The sequence below is a fragment of the Sciurus carolinensis genome, chromosome X, assembly GCF_902686445.1.
Source record: "Sciurus carolinensis chromosome X, mSciCar1.2, whole genome shotgun sequence".
NCBI lineage: Eukaryota > Metazoa > Chordata > Mammalia > Rodentia > Sciuridae > Sciurus > Sciurus carolinensis.
In genome coordinates, this window is record NC_062232.1 from 127,648,411 (window position 1) to 127,674,921 (window position 26,511).

Consider the following 26,511-nt stretch of genomic DNA (forward strand, 5'->3'; position numbering starts at 1 on the left):
CCTTGGCATGGTACAGGCAACCCAGGATACTGGAATCTCCGGATAGCCTGTCAGTCTCCCCAACTTGGCAGATGTTTTGCTGTAAACCAGGAAGGCTGGACGTCAGAACTGGAAGTAGGAATGTAAGGTGTGTGTGGGGGGTAAGAGAGACAAGGAAGGTTGGGGTCTGAGTGTCAGGACTATTCCACTTTTCTTTTCCAGAAAGCATATCACTCTTTCTAAACTCTTTCCCATCTACTATCTGTCTCACAGAGGTGCCCAAGTTGAATACCTAATGTGACTGTGTCTCCAGGGGTTCTCCCACTGTACCCAGTCTTGCTGCCTCCTTTTGAGCACTCCAGTAAAGTTAGGCCATTCCCTCTCCGAGGGTAATCAATTTCCCTCCTGTCTGTTTGCCTTCCTGCCCTTCTCTGGACACTTCCTCCTCATTTTCCCTCTCCTTGTGGCTCATGTCCCAGCATCCCTTCCACCTTGGTTCCCCCTTCTCCCTTCACTAGCCCCAGGCTCCCTCCATCCTTCCCTCTAGGGCAAACATTCCTCCCACTCCCCTCTGAGCTCCCTGCTTGCCCCACCCCCTAGCTGAACTGGGTAGCTGCACAAGGCTTGCTTCTCCTATTCTCTGCTGTCTGTCCGGAGAATATGCTCTCTCCCTTGCCAAATGGAGGAGGAGGCAGTGAGGTCCCAAGGTGGGGCCAGCCTGCACTAGAAGTCACCTCCTGTCCTGGTCTCAGGAAGCCTAGAGTTAGCTGGGATTTGCTCTTCCAATGACACCCCATCCCTGTCCATACCTCCCAGTCTACTGTCCCTTACTTCCATCTGGTGCACACCCAGTGGCCCCGGTGCTGCTCCAAAGTGCCCAAGAAGGAAAGAATGTGTTCTACTTGGATGCTTTCTAGGTGCTGCTCGGCTTCATTCTGCTGGACAAGCCATGATAATGGATGTACTGGTGTGGAATGTTATAAGGAGACTGACTGTCAGAGAGGTCTGTTGGCCATTCCAAAGTACATGTCTTTTAGGAAAATGGGAGAGGGGATGTGAAAAGTACACTGGCCGGGCAGTCTAAACTCCACCACCATTTAATTGGATTAACCCCCTTCGGGCCTCATTTTCCCCTTCTGTCACAGATTATGTCATTCATATTCCCTTGGGTACCTTTCAACGCTGGCATTAAGTGATTATAAGCCTTTCTCCTGCCCTCTCCACACTTCCTGATTTGCTTGGTCAATGACAGGCATCAGTGGTTTCTATTTCTTCCAAGCATTATCATGCTGGCCTTCCCTGTCTACCATAGAGTGGTTCTCCAGGTGTGGTCCCTGGCCTGCAACACCAGCGTCATCTGCATCTTATCAGAAATGCATATTGTTGCCCATCCCAGACTTGCTGCATCAGAAACTCTGGGGGTGGCACCCAGGAATCTGAGTTTAAACAAGCCCTCTGAGTGACTCCAGTGCATACTAAAGTCTGAGAACCACTGTGCTGAACTGTTTGTGTTAGCAGGGAGAGCAGAGGAGCAGTTAATCCCAAAGTGTGGCAAAGGGACCCATCCCTGGGGGTGACCTTCACTCAGAGGTGCGTGCTCATGTTTCACCCACATCACACACATGCACAATACAGGCATGCTCTCTCACACACACACCAGTACACCCTCCTGTTGGCAGCCTCAAATTGGCTAGATTTCATTAGAGCACAATTAAGGATTTCCTTTCTGGAAGAACAGCAAAGATAGAGTTAAGAGACAGATGACAGATGGGGAGGAGATATTTGCTGGTTTAAAACTGACAAGAGATTAATGGGGAAAATATACAAGAAAATTCGCAAACCAACAAGAAAAAGACCCAAGGGGAAGATGAGCAAAGCATATGAATAGGCAATTACCAGAAGGAGAACCCAAAAGACTAGCGAGTATGTATGTGAGGAGGGACTCAGGCTCCAGATTCTCTAGGAACCAGAGAAATGCGAATGAAAACAATGAGATAGGATGTGCACATGTCAGATTGGCAAAACTCAGCTGTCTGATGCCAAGCGTTGCCTAGGATAAGGAGAAAGAGGAACCATTGTGTGGGACTGATGGCAGTCCAGCTAGATGGGTGCAGCTGCTTCGGAAAGCCACTTGGCAACACTTAGTGAGATCAAAGGTCTGTGCCCACACTTCCCAGGCAAGCCCACTCCTGAATATGCCCCCTGTCTGCTGCAGGCACACGAAGGGACTACTAGTTTCCTGTGGCTGCTGTAACAAATTATCACCAACTTTGTACCTTCAAACAACAGAGACATAACCTCTCACAGTTCTGGAGGCCAGAAGTCCAAAATCAATATCACTGACTTAAACCAAGGTACCAGCAAGGCCATGCTCCCTCAAGAGGCTTCATGGGAGAATCCATTCCTTGTCTCTTCTCGCTCCTGCTGGCTGCCAGCCTTCCTTGGTTTGTGGTTGTATCACTATTGTTCAAACACTTCTCTGCTGCATTTTTACTTCTCTCTCTCTCTCTTTCTCTCTCTCTCTCTCTCTCTCTCTCTCTCTCTCTCTCTCTCTCTCTCTCTCTCTCTCCCTGAAATCTACATCTACTTCCCTTTTATAAGAAAGCAAGCATAGTGGGTTGAATAGTATCCCCTAAAACTCATGTTTGCATAGAACCTCAGAAAGTGATCTTAAGGGAAATAGGGTCTTGGTAGGTGCAATTAGTTAAGATGAGGTCACACTGGATGAGGAGGAGCCCTTAATTCAATAGCTGGTGCTTTAATAGGGGGAGAGGGGGAAGAACACACAGAGATACAAAGAAAGCCATCTGAAGAAGGAGGAAGATTTTGGAGTGATTCTGCCACAAGCCAAGGAATATATGGGCTGCTTGCATCTGAAAGTGACAAGTAAGGATTCACTCTAGGGCTGGGGAGATAGCTCAGCTGATAGAGTGCTTGCCTTGCAAGCACAAGGCCCTGAGTTCGATCCCCAGTACCGCCAAAAAAAAAAAAAAACAGGATTCACTCTAGAGCTTCTAGAAAGTGAGGCCCTGCCAATAGCTCGATTTCAGATTTCTGGCCTTCAGAGCTGTTAGGATAGATTTCTGAGGTTTTAAGCTACTGAATTTGCAATACTTAGTTATGGCAGCCACAGACAACTAATAAAGCGTGTGAGTGCATTTTGAGCCCAACCTGATAATCCAGGATAATCCCCCAATCTCAAAATCCTTAACTTAATCACATCTGCAAAGCCCCCTTTTCCATATAACATTCACATTTACGGGACCTACCACCTGATAGCTTTGAGGGCCATTATTCAGCTTGTTTCAGGGACCTGTACCACAATCATTGCACATTGCTTGTGCTAACAAAGGATTGGAGGCAACCACTGAGGAAAAGTAGAAGTAGTTGAGTTGTTACAAGTATCCAATTTAGGGACACATAGTGAAATGGAGAGTTAACACACCTGCAGGGGAATGGAAAAGCACCCATCAAGGAACCCCACATGTTCTCCAGGGCAATACGTTTGTTTATGGAAAATGTACCTGTGCGTGCACACGCTAGCGTGCACACATACACACAAACACACACACACACACACACACACACACAATGTACACAAACGCTCCTCTATTCTCTTTGTCAGAGCACGTAGTCAAGTGGTAGCTACTGAGGGAAGGGGAATTGGAGAGGAGAGCAGTGATGACCAGGACTGCATAGATGGCTAGATTAACTCAGCTGGAGAGGATCCTCACAGACCAATGATGGTGGGGATGCCAGGAATTGAGGTCCATTACCTGAGGACCACAGTAAACAAAGGAAGAGAAAAAGTCTGTGAGAGGTCCTCTCTGAGGAAGGCTGGCCCACCCCTGAAGTGCCATTGTGTATTTTGCATAAAGATACATTGTCCCATTAGTTGCAGCAGTGGGCGGCAGCCAGTGAGCTACATTCTCCCCTTCCATTTGTAAAGGGAGGAACCATGTGTCCTCCAGAGTAGAGGGAGGACACCCTCCTTAGTCATACCAAGGAACAAAGAAAGCTACACTGATGCCATTTGCTGTCGCCTGACAGTTGTTTTCCATCTGCTGTGCTGAGTGTTCCCTCCCAGCAACCTTGAGCGGCTGCTGATGTTGGCTCGCCCCCTGGCCTTGGTGCAGGCTTCCCATTGTTTTGTTCGTTCTCGAAACATACCCTTGCCTCCCTTTTGCCAGATGCAATATTTCTCCCAATGCCACTTTGACAAGTGACAGGGATGCAAAGTAGAACGGAGTCAGTGGCCCAGATAGTCTTATAAATCATTGTGAATTCAGAATCAGTTTGGCAAATGGTCAGCCATTTTAATCCCTGGGGAGAGGGCTTTGCACTTGTTTGCTTAATTTCCCATTGGGTTCCTCTCTGTTCCTTGTAAAATTCCCTTTGAAAATGCCATCACATGTTGACTATGCTTGGGGACGAAAGAGAACCCGACTTTTTAATGTTTTGTCTGTTACTACCAAGGCCAGAGGGAAAAGGGGAGTAATATTTTATTGTAACCTTTTCTTTATCCTCCACAAAGGCCTCTTAGCAGAACTGACCTTCGATACTTTTAAATCTAACAACAACAAGAAAAATCTGGTTGTGCATTCAGCTGTGTTCTCTTATGGGCTCTCCTTGAGCCACTTAAGGATTCGTATTTTGGGGTACACCAACAGATGCTTAATTCTGCTCTTCATTCTTGCCCAACTCTTTACTGTCATAGCTACAGTCAGACCCAGGAAACTAAACATCCAAATACAGGTGAAGAATCAAGCAGTGGCTTTTCATCTCAAAAGATGCTTTAACAGCCTTGCCCAAGGTCTGTGCTCTTCATGAGCAAATATTTCATTTGAGCCTCATCACATTTGGCACAGCTGGCAGTCCTTGTTCAAAACAGAAACTGGTGCTAAAAACAAGATTCATCTAGAGATACCAATGTCTTCTTGGCTGTTTGCTTGGGAGAATGGGATTTAGTCAAGCCAGGCAAGGGAAGAGTAGAGATCAGGCAGAAGTAACGTGCCTGGTTTCCTTCTGGAAAATGTTCCTTGTTACTCACCAAGAGAGGCCTTTAGTCAGTTGCTCAGCCCCCATAGCCTCAACTCACTCATTTGTACAATGAGGTGGTTGAACTAGATGGATGTTTTCACCTTCTGTTGGCGGAAGGTTCTGTAATGTGCTTCACAAGCCACCATGGAGATGGCGACCTGACAGGGATACTGACTCTCTTTTTTAAAATTATTTTTAAAATTTGTTCTTTTTAGTTATACAAGACAGTAGAGTCTATTTTGACATATTTGTACAAAGGTGGAGTATATCTTATTCTAATTAGGATCCCAGTCTTGTGGATGTACACAACACTGACCTTCTTTTATCAACCATCTCCCCTTCACTTTCGTCTATCGTATCTACAGGCAATGATTTTGTTCAAAAAGTCATTAATTTTGCTGCTATTACGTGTATGAAAATGATTGGACTAAGTTAACTTCAAGGATCTGGTGTTAGTTTTCTGGGGTTGCTATAACAAAGATCCACAAACTGGGGCCTCTGAACAACAAGAATTCAGTGTCTCACAGTTCTGGAGGCTTGAGGTCTGAAATCAGTATTGCTGGGCTCAAACCAAGGTGCTGGTAGGGCCCCACTCCTCCTCAGTGAATCCCTTCCTTATTTCTTCTGGCTTCTGGTGGCTGCCTATAGCCCCTGGCTTGTGGCTGCGTCATTCCAGTATTTAAGACTAGCATCTTCAGTCTGTCTACTCCAACTTCACAACTTCCCATTGTCTTCTCTCTGTGCATCAAATCTTCCTTTGTCTCCCTCTCATAAAGATATAGGATTGCATTCAGGGCCCACCTAGATAATCCAAGATAACATCTTGTCTTAGTCTATTTGGTGTTGCTATGACAAAATACCTGAGGCTTTTTTCTTTTTTCAATTTATTTATTTATTTATTTTAAAATTTGTTCTAATTAGTTATACATCACAGTAGAATACATTTTGACACATTGTACACAAATGGAGCATGACTTCTCATTCCTCTGGCTGTACATGGTGCTGAGTCACACTAGTAGTGTAATCATACATGTATATAGGGGTAATAATGTCTGTCTCATTCTACCGTCCTTCCCACCCTTGCACCCCCTCCCCTCCCCTCACTCCCCTCTGCACAATTCAAAGTTCCTACCTACCCCCCACTATAGATCAGCATCAGCTTATCAGAGAAAACATTCTGCCTTTGGTTTTGGGGGATTGACTTATTTCACTTAGCATGATATTCTCTAGTTCCATCCATTAATCTTATCTGCCAGCATCTTGGGAGGCTGAGCAGGAAGATGGCAAGTTTGAAGGCAACTTTAGTAATTTAGCAGTACCCTGTCTCAAAATAAAAAAATAAAAAGGGCCGGGTGTAGCTCAGTGGTAGAGGTCCCCTGGGTTCAATCCCTTGTTCCAGGAAGAAAGAAAGACAGGGAGGAAAGAAGGAAGGAATATCATTTTGTTGGCTTATGATTCCAGTGCTTGGAAAATCCAGACAACATGGCACCAGCATCTGGCTTTGTCACATGGGTGACTTCACTTTATAACAACTCACTCTCCATAGAACAAATCCAATCCTATGGGAACTACATTATTTCCTTCTGAGGGTGGTCATGACCCAATCACCTCTCACCAGATCCTGCCTTTTAAAGATCCTACTACCTTTTGATTCTATTACACTGGGAACTAGGCCTTCACACATGAACCTTTGGGGGACAAACCATCATAGTCTCTACCCCAAGATCCTAAACTTTATCATATCTGCATAAACATTTTATGTTTTTTTCCACATAAGTTAACATTCACAGGTTCTGGTGATTGGGATGTGGATTTTTCTTGGGGAATTACTTTTCAGTCAATCACAGTCCCTTTCAACAATGAAGTTCTAAGACCCTTCTCCCCAAATAATTCCCATCATTACTTTTCTCTACATTCCCATGTCTCAATGTAAAAGCATAGTACTGTTTTTTGTTCAACTCAGGAATAAGGAACCCACATTTCATTCCTATATCATGAAAGATTGTCAACTTGGGAGCTTACCTGAGCTTTGCTATTTTTATTTCTATAAAAGTCAAATGGGACTTATAAGTTGGTTTTGCTTTGATTGGCCTTGCTGCCAGAAGATGGTGTGTGTCATACATGAACAGAGGGAAATGTAAAGAGGAAGGGCAAGTGCTGACCCCAGAGCACAGCTTAGGACCACAAGTTCCACTACCTGACTCCCAGCATGGGCTCTTTCCAGTGTCAGTACTCTGGCATGCGAAGAACTGATTTAAAAACCCGCTATAAAGTCTGGGCTTTTGACCTCTGTACCCACCATATGCCCTTGGTACAATTTTGTATTCAAGGATTTCAAGACAACATGACAGCAAGCCTGTATGCCCAAAAGTCATAGCCCCATCAGGACGTATCTTCACCAGGAGTGATTTATATTGCTTTGTTCTAGATCTCATTCTGCAAGGCTAGTGCATTTTTTCTGAGTTTCTGGAGGTTGCAGTTGATGTGCTACCCATCTGGCTACAAGTGGATCAAAAGACTTGTGAAAACCAAGATTCCACACAGAGCTGAGGGATCTCTCCCCACTTCTACCCATTTGGGAGGGAAGGGAAGAGTGGTATATCTCAAGGGTTATTCCTCAACAGGAATGACAGCACCTCTGTGGAATAGCTTTGCTGGGGAAGGGCAGGCAGTATGGAGGGAGGTCACATGTATTTCTCTTACCCTTCAGTGAGCTATCTCACCATCTCTGTCCAGTTCTTACATTTCCTTTCCCAGAAAATTATGTGCCTCCCTTTCCTTTGATGCAGGATAAACTTGACCCACATCCATTTCCAAAGTATCAGAAGCTTTCTAGTCCCCATTTTTTTGGGGAAGAAATGATAGTGTGGTGCAATTAGCAGAGCCTAGGGAAGTGAGCCAGGAGTCCTGAGTTTGAGGCCTAGCTCTGTCACTAACACCCATATGACCTCGATTCAACTCCTGGCTCTCTCTGGGACTGAGTTCCCCATCTAGAAAAGGAGCAATTCACACTAGATGTTAAAGGTCCTCCCACCTGTAATGTCATAGGATTTAAAAGGTGTCAATACTCTGGCATACTAAGAGGCAATTTGAAAACCCACCATAAATATTTAAATTAGCTAGCAACATATGCTGGCCCATCACATAATCAGGAACTGTATTAGTGGAACAAGATCTCCAAGAGAAAGAGTGATGCCTATTTTGATAGTCTTCCCTCTGAATCCCCTATCAAGTGTTCCAGAAGCTGGGCTTCAGTATGATCCCTCATCATTATTATCATCACCCAAGTTTTAAGATGAAAGGCAGGAAGCTAGTGGGAGGCACTTCCCAGAGGCCGTTGCAGCAGCAGCAACAACAGCAGCAAGGTCACTGCGGATTTTTCTCTCTCATCATCCTTTTTTCCCCCAGAGCTTTTAGGTTGCTGCATTTATTACTAAACAATGCTGCCCCTCGTTGCTGAACACCAGCAAGCTAATTCAATTCTGTTCCAATTTTACTCTGAGTTCCTAGTGAAGACCAATTATTCCATTGTGTGCTGCTATAACAGCCTACCTCAGACTTGATCATTTATAATGAACAGAAATTTATTTGGCTCACGGTTCTGGAGGCTGGGAAGTTCGAGGTTGAGGGGCTGCATCTGGTGAAAGCCTTCTTGTTGCCTCATAACATGACACAAGGCATCATGTGGGTGACAAGGAGCCATTCAAGTCATTTTATAATCAGCATGAATCCCTTCATAGGGTAGGGCCCTCATGACCTAAACATCTCCAAACACTCTGGCATGGGGATTTAGTTTCCACGTGCTTCTTGGAGATATGTGCAGACCGTACCATGTTTATAGAACAACGGGCGGTCTAGAGAGCTCTGGGAGGTGGTTTCTACCCTCTGGGCACTCTAGGTCCTCTACAGAAGGTAGAAAGGCACAGAAACACCTGGTTTTCCTGGCTCTGGGATTCTACAGAGCTGCCAATCAAATGTTGTATTCGTTGTGATGGTTTATTTCAGTCTAAGTTGAGTGCATCCAGGAAGCCTCAAAAGGAAGGTGTTATTTGAGATTGAAATGTGAGCAGGATCTCCATAGAGATGAAGGGAAAAGGGAAATCCAGCCCTCAGGAATAATGTGAGCAAAGTACTTGGAGGCAGAGAAGTGCTGTGTATTGATGGGGGCGGGGCAGTGGCAGGAACCTGACTGGAAAGAAATGCCAAAGGATCTTTCTAGGGCTTTATCTCAAGCTTATGGGAAGTAACGAAAGGTTTTAAACTGTATAGAAAATTACATTTATACAAGATCCCTCCAGTTGCTGAGTGGAGATAAAATGAGAGGGCTGAGCTGGAAGACAGTGGAGGGCTATTGTAGCCATGGGGCAGTGGAGATGATCACTCTGGGTAGTGGGAGGTAGGCAGAAGAAGCTGGATTCAGGGCATGTTTAGCAGATTGAATCAGTAGGATCTAACCATCACATGGATGCAGGAGATACAGGAGGGAGGGGAGCTGAGCAAGATGCTGGTTGGATGGAGGTGCCATTTTCTGAACATGGATGTGAGGGCAGGAGCTGAGGTTGGAGAGTGTAGTTTGAGACATGCTGGGATCTGGTACTGGCAGATAACTCATCTGATGATTTCAGCAATTACCTCAGGTCTTTTGACCTTTGTTGCTCTTCTCTCTGCAGGCCAGAGAGTCCAGGATGGTCATTGACACTGGAAATGCCCTCTGTGCATTCAAGTCCTCCTTGTTTGTTTGTTCTCTGAACATAACCAGGCAGGAAGTCCTGTTAAAAAGCCTAAGGGAGCCGATGCAGTGGTGCACACCTGTAATCCCAGTGTCTCAGGAGGCTGAGGCAGGAGGATCTCAAGTTCAAAGTCAGTTTTGGCAACTTAGCAAGGCCCTAAGTGAGATGCTGTCTCAAAATAAAATACAGAAAAGGACTGGGATGTGGCTCAGTGATTATGTGCTCCTGAGTTCAAGCCCTGGTGCCAAAAAAAAAAAAGACTGGGGCAGAGAAGACATTAGTTCTAGTCCAAGTTTACCAGTGATGGTCTGGTCTGGTACATTTGGGCAAAACACTTGCCTTCTCTGGACTTTGGTTTTTCCAAAATACATCAAAGCCTCTCATATGACCATTGCTGGACACAGCAATGGCAAGCACCTCACTTAGGAACAAAATTCAAGAAGCATCATTCTCAGCATCAGCATTCCCATCATGTTCTCTGCTTGGACTGGGGCCATTTGTAGTTTCGCCTTACAGTTCTTTACCCTTATCACTTGATCTGATCGCCCTTTTCTCTGTTAACCAGTGGATCATGCGGGTCAGGTGCAAATATAAGCAAAAGGAAGTAGAAAATTTGAGATGATAACCTAGATAAATCATGTTTAAAAGAAAGGATTTTACTTGAAACATCTCAAGGTAGGCTGACTTGAGAGCTACATCATACATATTCTTTGAGATAGGGTCTTCCTATGTTGTCCAGGATGGCCTGGAAGTCCAGATCCTCCAGTCTCCATCTCCTAAGCTTGTGCCTAACTCCTTAAGTGGGGCCTACGATCTTCCTTCTTTCCTTCCTTCCTTTCTTCCTTCCACTCATCCTTCCTTCTTTATCCTTTTCCTTTTTATCCTCTCTCTTTGCTTCTTTCTTTCTTTTTTCCCTCTCTCACTTTTTCTTTTTGAAATAGAGTCTTGTTATGTTGCTCAGGCTGATCTCAAACTCCTAGGCTCAAGCAATCCCCCTGCCTCAGCCTCCCAAATAGCTGGGATGACAGGTGCCCAGCACAAATATAGGACCCAGTCACACCATACTTTTAATGGGGCTGGGATTGCAACTCAGTGGTAGATTTGCAAGGCCCTGAGTTCAATACCCAGCCCCCACTAAAACAAAAAACAAACAAAAAAACCCTTATTTTCATTATAAGACATTATCAAATAGAGGAGAACTATTGTGAATACAGCATACCTTCCCTAATTCACCACAAGACCATCAGAAGACCATGCAATTTGAGCATCTTCATCCATTCATTCAGCAAATATTCATTGGACATATATAATATGCTGTCACTTAGGCAATTGGGAAACATGATGAAAAGAAAACAAAAAAATCCCTGCCCTTGAGGAGTTCATACTCCAGTGGATGTTAGTATGTAGTGAAACTTGCTGACTGTATTGAAGGGGAATCTGAGGATCAGCAAGGCTCTTGGAAGAGCAGACGGCAGAGTCTCCATCCTATGTTTTCTGGGTTACTAGCCTTTCTTCTGTACCTTTGTTGATTTGGTCTTGGCAAAACTGAGCTATCTGCCCAATATTTTGTGAACTGATTTCGCCTGTCCAGACAGAACACAAGGACACAAGGATGTGGTCAGCCCTCACCAAATGCACATCAGCTCTACTGGAGGTGAAACTCCCCCTTAGAGCAAACACTCACTGAGCTTATGCTCAGTGCCAGGCTTTGGAGGTAGAGTCACTGAGAGTATGGGATTCAGTCCTTGCCTTGGAGAAGCTGCCAGTAGGCCCTGGTAATTACGGTGCCATGGCCTATGTGCTCCCACCCTACTCCTCAGCAGAACAAGGTACACAGGACCAGGCCCCCACCAGGTGTTAGAGGTAGGGCTAGTGCCGACAGTGTATGTGCGTGTGTACATATGTGTGCATTCAGATGCTTCAGGTCACATTGTCTTGATATTATAGTTCAGGTCACAGGCAGCCTAGAGATAGGTAATTAGCTAGGGAAGACAGGCCTCCCCTCAGGGGCAACTGTTTCTCAGTTGTAGGAGAACACAGTGCAACCTTGTGCCACAAAGGATTATCTTCCAGTCACTGATATCCTACATCCTCTGAAGAATTAAGAATGAAATCAAAGATGACTCCTTTACCTCAGCAAACCTTTCTTGTGCATGCATTTCGTACCAGGCATTGCTCTAAGTGTTTCAGATTGCATTGATTCATTTAATCCCCACAATTTATGAGGTGGGTCCTATCACCTAGTTAGCACTGTAAATGAACGGTAGGTTCCAGTGCTCCAAAAAAAGAGGAAGAATGTTTCTGGTGCCCTGCCTTCCTTAGTCCATGGCTCTGTCCTGTGCAGCCTCAAGGAACCAGGTGGATACAGTGAATCCCCTGCCTGATTGAAATGATTCCTTTGTGCAGTTGGCATTTGTCCTCTCCCCAGTCAGGTCCTCTTCTTTGTTTGGGTCAAAGAGACCACAAGTGTCATGTATGTCTAAAAACAACAACAAAAACAGAAACCCAAAAAACAAAAGAAACAAAAAAACCAAACAGACCACAGTTTCAGGGAGAGGGCTGCCTGCCTCCTTCTGAGGGGCATGCCCTCCACACCTAGCATCCACTAACACAGCCATTTCTTTACTTGCTGTGGCTTTTTCATTTATCAAATACTTCTCAGAGGCTCTGGGCCCCAGGCCCTGTGCCACTTGCAGGAGAGGCCAGGTGACACTGACATTCAACAAGCAATCACCCAAACAGAGGCCAGATAACAGTTCTGAGAAGTGCCATAAAGGAGGCCAGAGGGAGCAAGGAAAATATGGACCTGGGAAATCAGGGAGCCTTTTGGGGGAGGTGGTGGCAACTGGGCCAAGGACTCCAGGCTGGGTAGCACTTGCTTAGGGTACAGCAAGTGCACATTCCCAGTGAGAGAAAGGAGAGAAGGCGGAGTTAGCACTGAGAGTGCAGGGACACCACTAGAGGAGACTGCAGATAGGCAGGGCAATGACTGGGGTCCAGAGAAGGGGGACACCTCACTGCCATGAGAGGAGAAACCCTTGGAGGACTGACCACTCTTAAGGGGAGATTGACTGAGGGACAAGTGGGGCACAAATTCAGCTACTTCTCCTGACCCACAATGCCAGTATCTCAAATCCACATCCAAGCCAGCTATGGCCTGCAATCTCCCCTAAGGGATCTCTCTGCTTCTGCCCCCTCACCCACTCAGGCCCATCCTCCCACAGCAGCAGGGACAGTTTTCTCCAATACAGCTTTGATTGGGCCATTCCCCTGTTCAAACTCCTGCAATGTCTCCCTATTGCCTGCTGGAGAGAACTTACAGATAACAATCTCTGCCATGAACAGCCTTTGGCCTGCCAAGTCTGTGCCTTGCCTCTGTGTCCCTGGAGCAGCTCTACCACACTGTGTAAGAATCCTGCTTTCTCTGTAGTCTGAGGTCATTTGCTCCTTCTCTGACCATGGAAACTTCACTAGCCCCCCGATCCATCTCAAATTGACCTCCTTGTCCATAAAACCTTCCTCTCAATTTTGCTTGCTCTATTTGCTTGTGCCTCTGTTTCACATTTATTTCACCTACACTTCATTTAGAGTTGGTGGTGTGTCGAATCTGTCTGGATTGTAAATTTTTTGAGGGTGGGGATTCTTCTCTGAGAATGTTTGGAAGCCCTCCTGCCCTGGGGCCTACCTAGATCATGGTCATGGAATGGTCAAGATCAAAGGGAAACTGATTTGTTTATTCGATATATTTTTGGGGGGATTGAACCTAGGAGTGCTTAATCATTGAGCTATATCCCCAGCCCTTTTTATTTTTTATTTTGAGAAAGGCTCTAGCTAAGTTGCTGAGGCTGGCTTTGAACTCACAATCCCTTAGCCTCCGAAGCTGCTGGGATTACAGGTGTGTGTCAGCACACCCAGCGTCATTCAATGAATTTTAATGGAACGATTGCTCTGAGCCACATACTGGGGAGACAATGGAAAAGAGAGCACAGTGAAGACCCTGCCTTTACAAGGCTAACTGTGTGGTGGTAGGGGGACAGGCGGGGTCAGTCAATCAGTAAGATAAATGTTGTAAAGGTGTTAAGTGCACACAGGAAAAGAAAGCAGGATGGGGGGCACAGGCAAGAGACCTACCAGAGGTCAGGGTGAGAGCAGATTCACAGGAGGAAAGCATTTCAGGCAGTGGGAAGGCAAGTGCCATGATCTTGAGGTGGCTCTTGCTTGGCCAGGATGAGGAGGGAATTGAGAGATGCAGTTCAAGGTGTATGTGGCAGGGATGAATCACATGATCCTTTGAGAGCCACTGTGAAGCCTGGGGTTTGCCCTCAGGATAGGGCAACTCTGAGAGGGTTCTGATTGAGCAGGGATCCTCTGGCCACCATGCTCAGAATGGCCTGAATGCTGTCCTTTCCACAGTCACACTTTCATCATCCACTGGGCCCGTGTCTAAAGTCCTCTTACAGTGTGCTGGTTCATGCAGAGGACCTTTGCAAGGCCACCTCTCAGGTTTGTTTGTATTGATTTGCAGGCTTTTGGGGAGGGACGGTGTATGGAGATAGGAGGACTGTGTTACTTTGAAGTCCCTCTGTGGAGCCGTACTGGCAATCCTAAGTATGCTGATGCTTTAAGGAACTCACTGGGGTTCCCCCTTTCCAAGAGGAGAAACAGACCCAGAAAGAGGGAGAAGGGGCATTTATGTGTTATTGTTTGTTTTCAGTGCTGGGGATGGAACAAGAGCTTCAGAATTGCTAGGTTAGCACTATTACTGGACTACATCCCCAGCTCCAGGAACACTTTTTTTTTGGTACTGGGGATTGAACTCAGGGGCACTTAACCAGTGAGCCACATCCCCAGCCCTTTTATATATATATATATTTTTTATTATAAACAAATGGGATACATGTTGTTTCTCTGTTTGTACATGGCGTAAAGGCATACCATTTGTGTAATCATAAATTTACATAGGGTAATGTTGTTTGATTCATTCTGTTATTTTTTCCCTTCCCCCCACCCCTCCCACCCCTCTTTTCCCTCTATACAGTCCTTCCTTCCTCCATTCTTGCCCCCCTCCCTAACCCTAACTCTAACACTAACACTAACCCCTCTCACCCCCCATTATGTGTCATCATCCACTTATTAGCGATATCATTCATTCTTTGGTTTTTTTGAGATTGGCTTATCTCACTTAGCATGATATTCTCCAATTTCATCCATTTGCCTGCAAATGCCATAATTTTATCGTTCTTTATGGCTGAGTAATATTCCATTGTATATATATACCACAGTTTCTTTATCCATTCATCAATTGAAGGACATCTAGGTTGGTTCCACAATCTGGCTATGGTGAATTGAGCAGCTATGAACATTGATGTGGCTGTATCTCTGTAGTATGCTGATTTTAAGTCCTTTGGGTATAAGCCAAGGAGTGGGATAGCTGGGTCAAATGGTGGTTCCATTCCAAGTTTTCTAAGGAATCTCCACACTGCTTTCCAGAGTGGCTGCACTAATTTGCAGCCCCACCAGCAATGTATGAGTGTACCTTTCTCCCCACATCCTCGCCAACACCTGTTGTTGCTTGTATTCTTGATAATCGCCATTCTAATTGGGGTGAGATGGAATCTTAGGGTGGTTTTGATTTGCATTTCTCTTATTACTAGAGTTGTTGAACATTTTTCCATATGTTTGTTGATTACTTGTAGATCTTCTTCTGTGAAGTGTCTATTCATTTCCTTAGCCCATTTGTCGATTGGATTATTTTCATTCTTGGTGTAGAGTTTTTTGAGTTCTTTATAGATTCTGGAGATTAGTGCTCTATCTGAAGTATGATTGGCAAAGATTTTCTCCCACTCTGTAGGCTCTTTCTTTGCATTGCTGATAGTTTGAATCTATCCCAGTTATTGATTCTTGCTTTTATTTCTTGTGCTATGGGAGTCCTGTTAAGGAAGTCTGATCCTAAGCCAACAAGTTGAAGGTTTGGACCTACTTTTTCTTCTATAAGATGCAGGGTCTCTGGTCTGATTCCAAGGTCCTTGATCCATTTTGAGTTGAGTTTTGTGCAGGGTGAGAGATAGGGGTTTAATTTCATTCTGTTGCATATGGTTTTCCAATTCTCCCAGCACCGTTTGTTGAAGAGGCTATCTTTTCTCCATTGCATAGTTTTGGCACCTTTGTCTAGTATTAGAAAATTGTATTTATTTGGATTTGTGTCTGTGTCTTCTATTCTGTACCATTGATCTACCTTTCTATTTTGGTACCGATACCATGCCGTTTTTGTTACTATTGCTTTGTAGTAGAGTTGAAGATCTGGTATTTTGATACCCCCTGCTTCACTCTTTCTGCTAAGGATTGCTTTAGCTATTCTGGGTTTCTTATTCTTCCAGATGAATTTCATAATTGCTTGCTCTATTTCTGTAAGGTACCTCATTGGGATTTTAATTGGAATTGCATTGAATCTGTATAGCACTTTTTAACAATATTAATTCTGCCTATCCAAGAACATGGGAGATCTTTCCATCTTCTAAGGTTTTCTTTAATTTCTTTCTTTAGTGTTCTGTAGTTCTCATTGTAGAGGTCTTTCACCTCTTCTGTGAGATTGATTCCCAACTATTTTATTTTTTTCCAGGCTATTATGAATGGGGTAGTTTTCCTAATTATTCTTTCCAAAGATTCATCACTTATGTATAAAAATGCATTAGATTTATGTGCATTGATCTTATATCCTTTTTTATATTTTATTAGAGACAGGGTCTCCCTGAGTTGCTTACAGCCTCACTAAGTTGTTAAGTTGTTGATACTGGCTTTGAACTTGCACTCCTCCTGAGCCACCGTGCCCAGCCGCAGGAGCACTTTTTAAAGAGCTGCTCCAAACCCACAGCTTCCCCCTCTCCCGCTGTGGGAATCCCTTTGGCTCAGGTAAAGATAGACAGCTTGTACCTTTTCCCTAAGAGGGAGTTGCTGGCCCATTAGCTGCTTAGTGAGTCAGAGTCCTGGACACAGAAGGACCACCACTGCATAAACTCAGGGCAAGGTGGCAGATTACTGTGAGTGTGCATGCTCTGAATGGGATGGGGGCTGAAGGTGAGGTATTCTCCACCAGGTTACCCAGCAACATGGTGAAGATGGCAAGGTCTGTCAGAGCAGGGCTGTTCCTTCTCTTCCCCCAGTGGAGGGTTCTTGAGCTCTCCCAGGACCCGGTGTCTGGCAGGAGCATGGGGGCTTCTTTTCCACCACCTCTTCCCAAAAGGCCCGGTCTGCCTAGTGTCCTTGTCCCTGGGGCTTTTGCAGATTAGAATTTTATTCCTACCTGCCTGGGTGTGGGTGATAAAATGCAGTCAGTCCTTTCCAAGCTCACCCACTTCCTGCTTTTCAGACTACCTGAGAAGGGCCCTTGTGATACTTGTGCTGCTCAAGGGAACTGTGTCAGGCTAAATGACCCTGGCTTCCAAGTTCCTTTTGTGGTTCTGGTAAAGGTTGCTCATCCCACCCCAGGGCAAGCTCAGTGCCGTAGGAAGGAGCTGCCTCCAGCTGCTTCCAAATGTGAGGACCCAGATGCCTCTGTGCAGACCAGCATCACATTCAGACCCCAAGGCTCAAGACCTGATCAGGACTTTAGGCCTCAGAGTGTCAGGAGGCCTGAGGAGCCTGTATGGTGGGGTGTAGTGGGAGCGGAGATACAGGCCTGCCGCACACACTGGGTTCTCTGTGGACCTAATCTGGGGCCACTGTTTAAAACTGGAGACCCCTTTTCAAGGGTGTTATTTTAAATGATTCAACAGTCCCATACTAATACACCCTGCCCCATTCCCCTACACTTCCATTGATTGTTGGTGTGTGTGTGTTGCTGGGATTGAACCCAGGGCCTTGGGCATGCTAGGCTGACCACATATCCAGTCCTACATTGATTATTAAATGGGAGTTGGCCTGGCTAGGTTTCTGGCAATTCTACTTTAAGTGCTGGGTACCCAAGTGAGGACTTAGAGGCTTGTGCAGGGACATGGGAGAGGTTACACCAGGGGATCAGAGATTCATCTTTGTTGAATGATAAGAATTTCTCTTAATCTTTTGGGGACCTTCAACTGACAGGAACTGAAAACCTCTTTAAATAGCATTTGCCACACTTCATCCTATTTCTTATTTACTTTCAATGTTTTAATAACTTCTCTAGGCAGCTGAGCAGCTTAAGGGATTCTAGTGTGAGGTTCTCCTTTGTGGATAGGCTTTACTTGGTACTGGGTCTCAGAGTTGACTGATGGGTTGAAGTGCTTTCCCCAGAGGTCAGGGCAGAGGCCTAAAGCACCTTCCTTCACCCCATCAGTTGCTTATTTGCTTAGCTGGTCTGGGCTTCTGTGGAAGTTACCCCCAAAACAACATATATTAACTGATCTCTCTGCTGCACAGAGGAGGAGACCTGCCTCGTGGTCCCTGACACCTCTGGCTTTCTGTTACTTTCTTCATCTTCCACACTGGTTATCAGTCCTACCCTGGGCAGCTTTTGACTAGTGACAACCAGACCACCCTCACTCACAGTTTCCCTCACCATCAGACTGGGAAGTGGTCTAGGTGGAGAAGACAGGTTGAATTGGTTTGACAGAGGATACTGAGGCTGGGAGGGGTGAGATGACATGTCCAAGAGCAAATTAGGAAGTCATCAACAGAGCCCAAGTGGTCACAGCCTTGTCCCTTCCTTCCAGCCCTACCCTCCATTTCATCTCCTTTCTGTTATTCATTAGAAGTCATTCAATACATGTACATGGAATTAAATTATGAGAGATTTGGTGAGGTAGCAATCCCCTAGGCCGCATAGAGGTAAACCAAGTTATTGAGACTCTAAGCGGAGTCCTGAGGAGGAGTTGGAAGAAGTGGCAAGGTTGAAAATGAAGAGGACGTGTGTTTGTTTGTGGCCGGTAGGAGCAGGGAACCATGGCACCTTCAGATCTCTAACACTCTAAGCTATGTCATAGTCATGTTCTGTAAGGTTCTGATGATTGCAACCACAGGTTGAAGCTTCACACCAAGTGCTTCAGCTCCTGTAAGGTGGAGCCTTCTCTAGAGCAGAGATGGAAACACCTCCCTCGAAGAGCAGGAGCAACCCTTTTCACTTTCGAAGTAAGTGTGCAGAAAGAAGTTGGGGGTGGGATTGTGGCAGCTGGGTGGGGAAATAGGGCCCTGGGTGGTTTGGAGATGCTCTTATCTTTCTGGTTGGGCCTTCAAGCTGCTGCCTATGGGAATACTAAGTGTTACTTCCCAGTGTGGGCAGGATGCTGGGCAGTAGCTGGCTCAGAAAGAGACCCTGTCCTAAAACTTCAGCCCAAATCTCTGACTTAGGAAGGTCTGACAATCTTGAGAGGTCAATATGCTCTAGCAGAATGGAGGTCAGATCACATGGGGGGATTTCTCTGGGCTAGGCAGAGGCAGGGGACTCAGGAAAAGAAAGCAGCTCCACCTTGGGCAGGTTGGGCCCTGAGATTTTGGTTGTAGAAGCTGGAACTGTGTGCCTGGAGAAAAGGCCTAGCCTGGCATGAATCTCTGAAGGGTGAGGATTTGGATTGTGTGTGGGATGGTGGTCCCCAAGGTTTGGATATGGCTAGAGATGGAAGGGACATCCAAGAAGGGAGGAGGTAAGCTCTCTATAATTGGAGATAGTCTAGAAGGTAAGCAACCACTCAGCTGGTTCTAAAGGGGCGAAGGGTCAGATGAGGTGGTCTAAGATTTGAACTCCTGATAGTCTGTAGATTGGAGATTTGGGATAGTGACTTGACACCTGTCAGTTCTTGTCAAAAGCGGCACTATCTTTGTCTTTTGGTCTTTTGTCTTTTGGTCTGGTTTGGATGCTTAGGTGTTCCAGCTTCAGGGCCTCAGAGGATGTCTTGGCAAGGTCTGGGGAGACAGGTGCTGTGTGAGGCTAGTTCCTTTGCACACTTCAAACCCAATCACACTCTATGGAAAGCACTTGAAAAATCAATCTTATGGTGAGTCTCCTTTCAAACTATGAGAATCATAAATAGCTGGATCTTGTGGCCTTTGGAAACGGAATGTCACATGGGGGGGGGATGAACTCATGTTTCTTCCTTTGTATTATTTTCTTCAAATTTCAGCCTTTAAAATGTTCTCATTTTTCTCACCCTTCCCTTTTCTTTCATCCTTTCCAGGAAGTTTGTGGTAACCTCAAAGAGACAAGAGCTCTCAGATGTTCTTCAAACAGGGTTGATATTAGTATTTGGAGTGAGATACTTAGTAATGGCCCTGTCCAGTGCAGGACATTAGGCATTCCTGAAAATCCCTTTCTCTTACTCAATTTAGCAACACTTCCAGTCTTCTTGGTAACCAAAAATCGACATAAATTTCCAAACATCCATTAGAGAGGTGACACTGGCCACCTCACACTTTGAAAACCATTGACCGATTCCCCCCCCCCCCCGCAAGTGACTTGCTTAAGGCTATGCATCAGCCAGTGACAAAGTCAAGACCAAGTCAAATCCCATTCATTCTTTCATTCCAAACACTTATTCTTCACCAGGAGGTATGTCCAGATGGAAGAAGGAATGTCTATCTGAACAGAGACAGTGAGGAGGGACCAGTTTCACTCTTACTCCCTGTTCACAAAACTACAATTTCTGACAATTTTTCTGCTCTTATCAAACTCCTTTTGGGTCTTCTAGTCCGCCATTTCTGAAATTGCAGGCGCAAATACAGACTTTCCGGCAATAAGTGCAAAGAGTCTAGTGGAACGCGATCTGCAAGAACTGAGTCAGACTCCTTTGGAGCGGGCAGTGGGATCCGAGGGCCGAAACATCCAAGTCTCCAAGAGAATGCAGCGTCTCTCAGCGGGGCATGGAGGAGGGAGCTATAACCAGCTCCTGCCGCTGCCTTGCCACGGAACTGGGTAGAGATGGAGGACCGTCGGTCCTCGCTGGTTGGTCCAGGGAGGTTTCCCGGGCAGGGGAGCGGACTAGGGGCCAGGGGCCAGGGCCGGGGGCGTGCAGGCCGCGGCGCGGTGGGAGCAGAGGGCAGAGCAGCTGGGCTCGACCTCGCCTTCCCACGCCACAGGCCAAGACCTCTGGGAATTGAGGGGCCATCTCTGCAAAGTCCTTCGAGATCGCAGCTCAGTTCAGAGAGGACGGTGCGGCAGGGGTAGGCAAGTGAGAATATTATTATTATTCTCTTGCCTCCGCAGCCAGCGCCGGCGGGTTGTTCTGTTTGAATGAATGATCCCAGAGGCCGCGCCCAATGGGCGACCGCGCCTGCTTAATATGCATGAGGCCCTCAGCCAATGGTCAGGCGAGGAGGCTGTTTTAAACGGCGGAGCCCGCTGGCCAATCAGGCGGCTCTCGTGGAGGCAGCTAGCGCGAGGCTGGGGAGCGCTGAGCCGCGCGTCGTGCCCTGCGCTGCCCAGACTAGCGAACAATACAGGTACGTTTCGCACCGCCCGCGCCCGCCGCCGCCGCCGCCGCCGCCGCCGCCGCCGCCGCCGCAGCAGCAGCAGCGCCTGCACAACTTTCCGGCCCGCGCCGCCGCGAGCGCGCCTGCCGCCGCCTCCCCCTGCCTTTCCTCCCGCGCCCTTCCCGCCCCTTCGCCTTCCCTCTTGCTAGGTGGCCGGGAAGGAAGACGCGATTCAGGTGTTTCAACTTTTCAAATGCTTTCGCCCCAGCTCCTTGCTTTCGGGGCTTGGCACCCTCCGCGGAACCACACTTAGCAGTCGCCCCCAGGGGCGGCCGAGGGGCCAGGGCTTCCAGGCCAGATGTTCCTGCAGCTGCGGCGGCGCGAGATGAGGGGTGGCTGCGGGTTGCGGGCGCTGGCGGCGCGCGTCCCGGCGCCAGGCGGGCGGCGGCAGCGAGAAGGGGGCCGGGTGCACCCCGGCCCGAGACGGACTCAGCGGGTGGCGGGCAGCGGGTGCCCGCCGGAGGCTGTGGTGCGGGCAAACTTCGCTCCAGGGCTTGGCCGGGCGCCCTGCGGGCCCGCGGGCTGCGCTGCCCGCTCTGCATTAACATGGCCGTCGCGGAGCGCCGGGCGGCCCGGGGGGGCTCGGGCCGGCTGCCCCCCGCCAGGCTCCGGCTCACCGGGCGCCGCCGCCGGGGCTAACATGGCTGGCGTGGTGCGGGACTCTGGCGAGGGGCGGAGAGGCGGGCGGAACCGGCGGCGGGAGCTCGCAGCGGGTTCTGGCCTCGGGCCCGGGCGCCCGCGGCCCCGGGCGGACGGCGTGAAGGGCCGGGGGCGCAGCCGCGGGCCCCTGCGCGGCCGAGCGTCATGGCTGCACGGGCGCCTTTGTTATCCCGAGGAGTGCGCCCCTCGCCGGGGGGGCGGGGAGGTCCGGCCAGTGGCCCCCGCGCCCCGGGCGACCCCGGCGGGGCGGGGCGGGGTGGGGGCCGGCAAGCGGGTGGCGGCGGCGGTGGCGGGGCCCGGGCCGCTTTGTTCGCCGCCGCCGCCGTCGCCGCCTGCGCCGGCCGCGCGCGGATCAGCCATTTTAGCGAGCGGGGCTAAGGAGGCGCGGCGGGCGCCACCGCTGCTGCCGCGGCTGCCGCGGGCCGGCCCCACACCCCCAGCGGACGCCTGCCGCCGCTGCCCCCGGTTCCGCGCGCCCCCCGGGGGTGGCAGCATCGGATTTGAGGGGCACTTTCTTTCATCAGGAGGCTTTTGACAAAATGGAAGGTGAATTATGGGTGTCCGGGGGACGGGGCACGGGGGCCGAGTCGGGCTGCCAGCTGCCGGCTGGGGCTCCCCTGCTCCGGGTCCCGCCCCGCAAGCGCTGCCACTGCGGGTCTCTAATGCAGCCCCGGGGGCGGTCGCTGCCAAGGGGAGTGCTTTAGTTTTACATGATGACCTTGGGTGTGGGAAAAGGAAAAGATGGCGGGAAGCTGGGGGGTGGGACAGGGACGATGACACGCCACAGCTGCATTTTTATTTGGAAACTTTAGAGAAAGTATTCCTGACTGGACCTGCATTCTGCTTTACACATGGGCAAGACTAGCCTTTTTGGTTTTTCTCCCCCTTTAGATAGTGACGGATTTCAACTACTAGTACAAGGGATACCTGCTCACTTTCCAGATTATGTTTTAAAACCCATTTTCACAAACCGAAATGAATTGTCCGGTAGTGATGTTTCAAATGTTTTCTATTCACGTCTTTCCCCCCTTTGATCTTCTTCAGTATGGAGATGACAGTATTTTTAAACGTATAGCCAGCTAGCTTTAAATCATTTTCTTCAAGCTTATGTCACATAACCCCTCCAAATATTTCCTCCCTGTGCTCTTCCCACTTTGTGTTGTAGTTTACAAAACATACTGCTTCAGTAATGTAGCACTGGAGCCACCCCACTTAGGTCAGCTCCATTTGGAGAACTTGATCGCTCTGGAGAAGTAACTCGCAAACCAGCGCGCTTCATGCTGGTCAAAAGTTAAATGACAAGCGACAGTGAAGCTGCTTTCTTTCTTACTCTGCCTTCTGCTGCAAGTGGTGTCAGGCGTTGGTGAAGTGGGCTTTCTAACAACTTAATTTTGCTCTTCCTTTGGCATATCTGGTAGTTTTGTTCCTCGTTGTCATTCCTTATTTTTTGTCTGTCTTTTTTCCATCCATCACAGTCAGGATGGCTAAAGGTGACCCCAAGAAACCAAAGGGCAAGATGTCTGCTTATGCCTTCTTTGTGCAGACTTGCAGGGAAGAACACAAGAAGAAAAATCCAGAAGTCCCTGTCAATTTTGCAGAATTTTCCAAGAAGTGCTCTGAGAGGTGGAAGGTATTTTTCTTTTGCATCCTCATACTAGGCTTAGTTGGAGTTCATGTTTTGGGGTTACTTACCTTCAAAGTCACCCCACATGGCTCTTTTTTATTTCTAACTTAGACATTATTTTACTTGCCTTTAGAATTTTGTGTGTGCCTTTATTTGTGAAAGCTCTAATAATTTAAATCTTTCATCCCCAAAGTAGTTCTATAGATGTCATTTTAATTATAGAAAAATTGGGCAAGTATGTACTCACTGAATTAAGGAATTTAACAGATCCTATTCTTTGCAGACAATGTCTGGGAAGGAGAAATCTAAATTTGATGAAATGGCAAAGGCGGATAAAGTGCGCTATGATCGGGAAATGAAGGATTATGGACCAGCTAAGGGAGGCAAGAAGAAAAAGGACCCTAATGCCCCCAAAAGACCCCCGTAAGTGACTATAGACTTGAAATAACAAGAGCTTTCTTTCTACTTGGAAGATTTTTTAAGACATTTTACCTAAGAAATGAGATGCCTCTGCAAAGAATTCTGTACTTTGTGAGCTTTAAAATGCCATACCAGCATTGTCCATAGTTAGGGCTGATGTGTTTGTGGGCTCTCTGTGTGTGTCATGTGTAAGTGCATGTGCAGTAGTTTCCTGTTGGCTCTTCCACTGGGAAGGATGCACCCTGGTTCTGGAAGCCAATGTCTTAGGTATGTTATTTACTCCTTAGCCAGTAACTGAAATAAAGCACCATACATTTCTGAAGTATCTTAACCATTCTAGAATCTATAGCTTTATAGCATTGAATGTAGTATGTGTTTCTTCACTTCAGGGAGAACTTATGCTGAGAGGTACATGAGCTCAAGAACATGGGAATTTAATCTAAACTCATGTTTTTGTGGATTCTCTAAGTTATATATTTCTCTCCAAGGTCTGGATTCTTCCTGTTCTGTTCAGAATTCCGCCCCAAGATCAAGTCCACAAATCCTGGTATCTCCATTGGAGATGTGGCCAAAAAGCTGGGTGAGATGTGGAATAACTTAAGTGACAGTGAAAAGCAGCCATACATAACTAAGGCTGCAAAGCTGAAGGAGAAATATGAGAAGGTAAGGTGGACTGGAGTCTGCCATAAGATTGGTGGGTTGGGGGTAATGTGGCTGCTTTGCAAGGCTGAGTACTTGGCACAGCATGCAACAGCCTCTCTCTCAAGATCAGCCCTGTGTGCTGGTAGTCACGCTTAGAACAGATGTTTGTCTTGGGCATAATTTTTTGCAGTGCTGAGAGTCAAATCTAGGGCCTCATATCATGCGCTCTACCACTGAGCTGTATCCTCAGCCCCAGTTTTCAAGTGCAATGCTGGGGATCCAGCTCAGTAGTGCATTGCTTGCCCAGCAGTACAATGCCCTTGACTCCATCCCCACTACTGCAAAAAATAAAAAAGAAAAATTGATAAGGGAAAATTGATAGGGCTGTTAATATGACCTAAAAGACACTTGAGTATCCTATAACTTTAGAATTTGAATGGTCAAGAATCCATTTTGTATATGGAAACAGATACTTGGAATATAATAGCAGCCCTATTTCCTGTTTTATTCACTTGTTTTCAATTCCTGATTTCTTATGTGAGGTAAAGGCTGCATGCTTCTACCTTTTGCTATAATAGCTGCAGGAGAGCTTGGACACTGATTTGGAATGTGTCCCTGTTCCTTCCAGGATGTTGCTGACTATAAGTCTAAAGGAAAGTTTGATGGCGCAAAGGGTCCTGCTAAAGTTGCCCGGAAAAAAGTGGAAGAGGAAGATGAAGAAGAGGAGGAGGAAGAAGAGGAGGAGGAGGAGGAGGAGGATGAATAAAAAACTTTATCCGTCTCCTTGTGAATACCTTAGAGTAGGGGAGCGCCGTGATTGACACATCTCATTTTAGATGTGTCTGTTTCTCTCATTAGGTTCAGTTACAGAATTTGATCACGATCATATTGTAGTCTCTCAAAGTGCTCTAGAAATTGTCAGTGGTTTACATGAAGTGGCCCTGGGTGTCCAGAGCACCCTGAAACTGTATCAAAGTTGTACATATTTCCAAACATTTTTAAAATGAAAAGGCACTCTCGTGTTCTCCTCACTCTGTGCACTTTGCTGTTGGTGTGACAAGGCATTTGAAGATGTTTCTGGCATTTTTTTTTTAATTTGTAAGGTGGTGTTAACTATATGGTTATTGGCTAGAAATCCTCAGTTATCGACTGTACATATCTATAGTCTGTAAAAAGAACAAAACAACCAAGAAAAACTCTTGATGCTCCTTGCTGGCGTTGAGGCTGTGGGGGAAGATGCCTTTTGGAGGGGCCATAGCTCAGGGCGTGCACTGTGAGGCTGGACCTGTTGACACTGCGGTGGGCATCCATTTAGCTTCAGGTTGTCTTGTTTTTGTATATAGTGATATAGCATTCTGCTGCCTTTCTTAGTTGTGGAAAAGGGGGGTCAGCTGGCATGAGAAGTGTTTGAATTTTTTTTAGTTAAGTACAGTAGATTTTAAACTTTGTTTTCAAACAAACTGTAGAACTCTTCATTGTCAGCAAAGAGCCACTGCATCAATGAAAGTTCAAGAACCTTCTGTACTTAAATACAATTTGCAATGTTATGTTATTTTTTGTATGTTTAGAATGCTGAAATGTTTTTGAAGTTAAATAAACAGTATTACATTTTTAAAACTGTTCCTCCCTGTAAATCTAGTAATTTCTATTTTACCCAGTGACCAGTTTAGGACTGAGATGAGGGAGGGGCCCCTTGAAGTTTGCATGATTTGTTGTGTTTAAATGGCAGTAAATGAAGTGTAAACCAGTGAATGTAGCGACATAGGCAAGGGTCAGCAGCCTCCAGTAGTTGAAGGCAGGCAGGCAGGATGGGGGCTAGCTCACTCCAGGTTTTACTTTTCCCTTCTACTGCCACACCCCATTTGGTGGGGTCAGTGCACTGCTAACAGCAAGAATGTCTTCCAGAGTGTATGGGGTTTAAAACTTCAGGTATTCTCTCACTCCTCCCTGACCCTACACATGTAGTGGGACACAGTTATT

General features: G+C 46.9%; 1 protein-coding gene across 4 annotated transcripts; it reads left to right on the plus strand.

Moving 5' to 3' along the window:
* Hmgb3 (high mobility group box 3) lies at positions 1 to 26,153 on the plus strand. 4 transcript variants are annotated; one of them, XM_047535899.1, is made up of 5 exons: positions 1 to 127; positions 23,321 to 23,475; positions 23,753 to 23,892; positions 24,378 to 24,552; positions 25,160 to 26,153. In XM_047535899.1, exons 2-5 carry the CDS (start codon positions 23,326 to 23,328, stop codon positions 25,295 to 25,297), a joined length of 603 nt encoding a protein of 200 aa, XP_047391855.1. In that variant the 5' UTR covers positions 1 to 127; positions 23,321 to 23,325; the 3' UTR covers positions 25,298 to 26,153. The 4 variants fall into 4 exon arrangements, with proteins under 4 accessions (XP_047391855.1, XP_047391853.1, XP_047391854.1 ...); XM_047535897.1 differs by lacking the exon at positions 1 to 127 and adding an exon at positions 21,079 to 21,155; XM_047535898.1 differs by lacking the exon at positions 1 to 127 and adding an exon at positions 21,228 to 21,361.
* Positions 26,154 to 26,511: the final 358 nt, after the last annotated feature.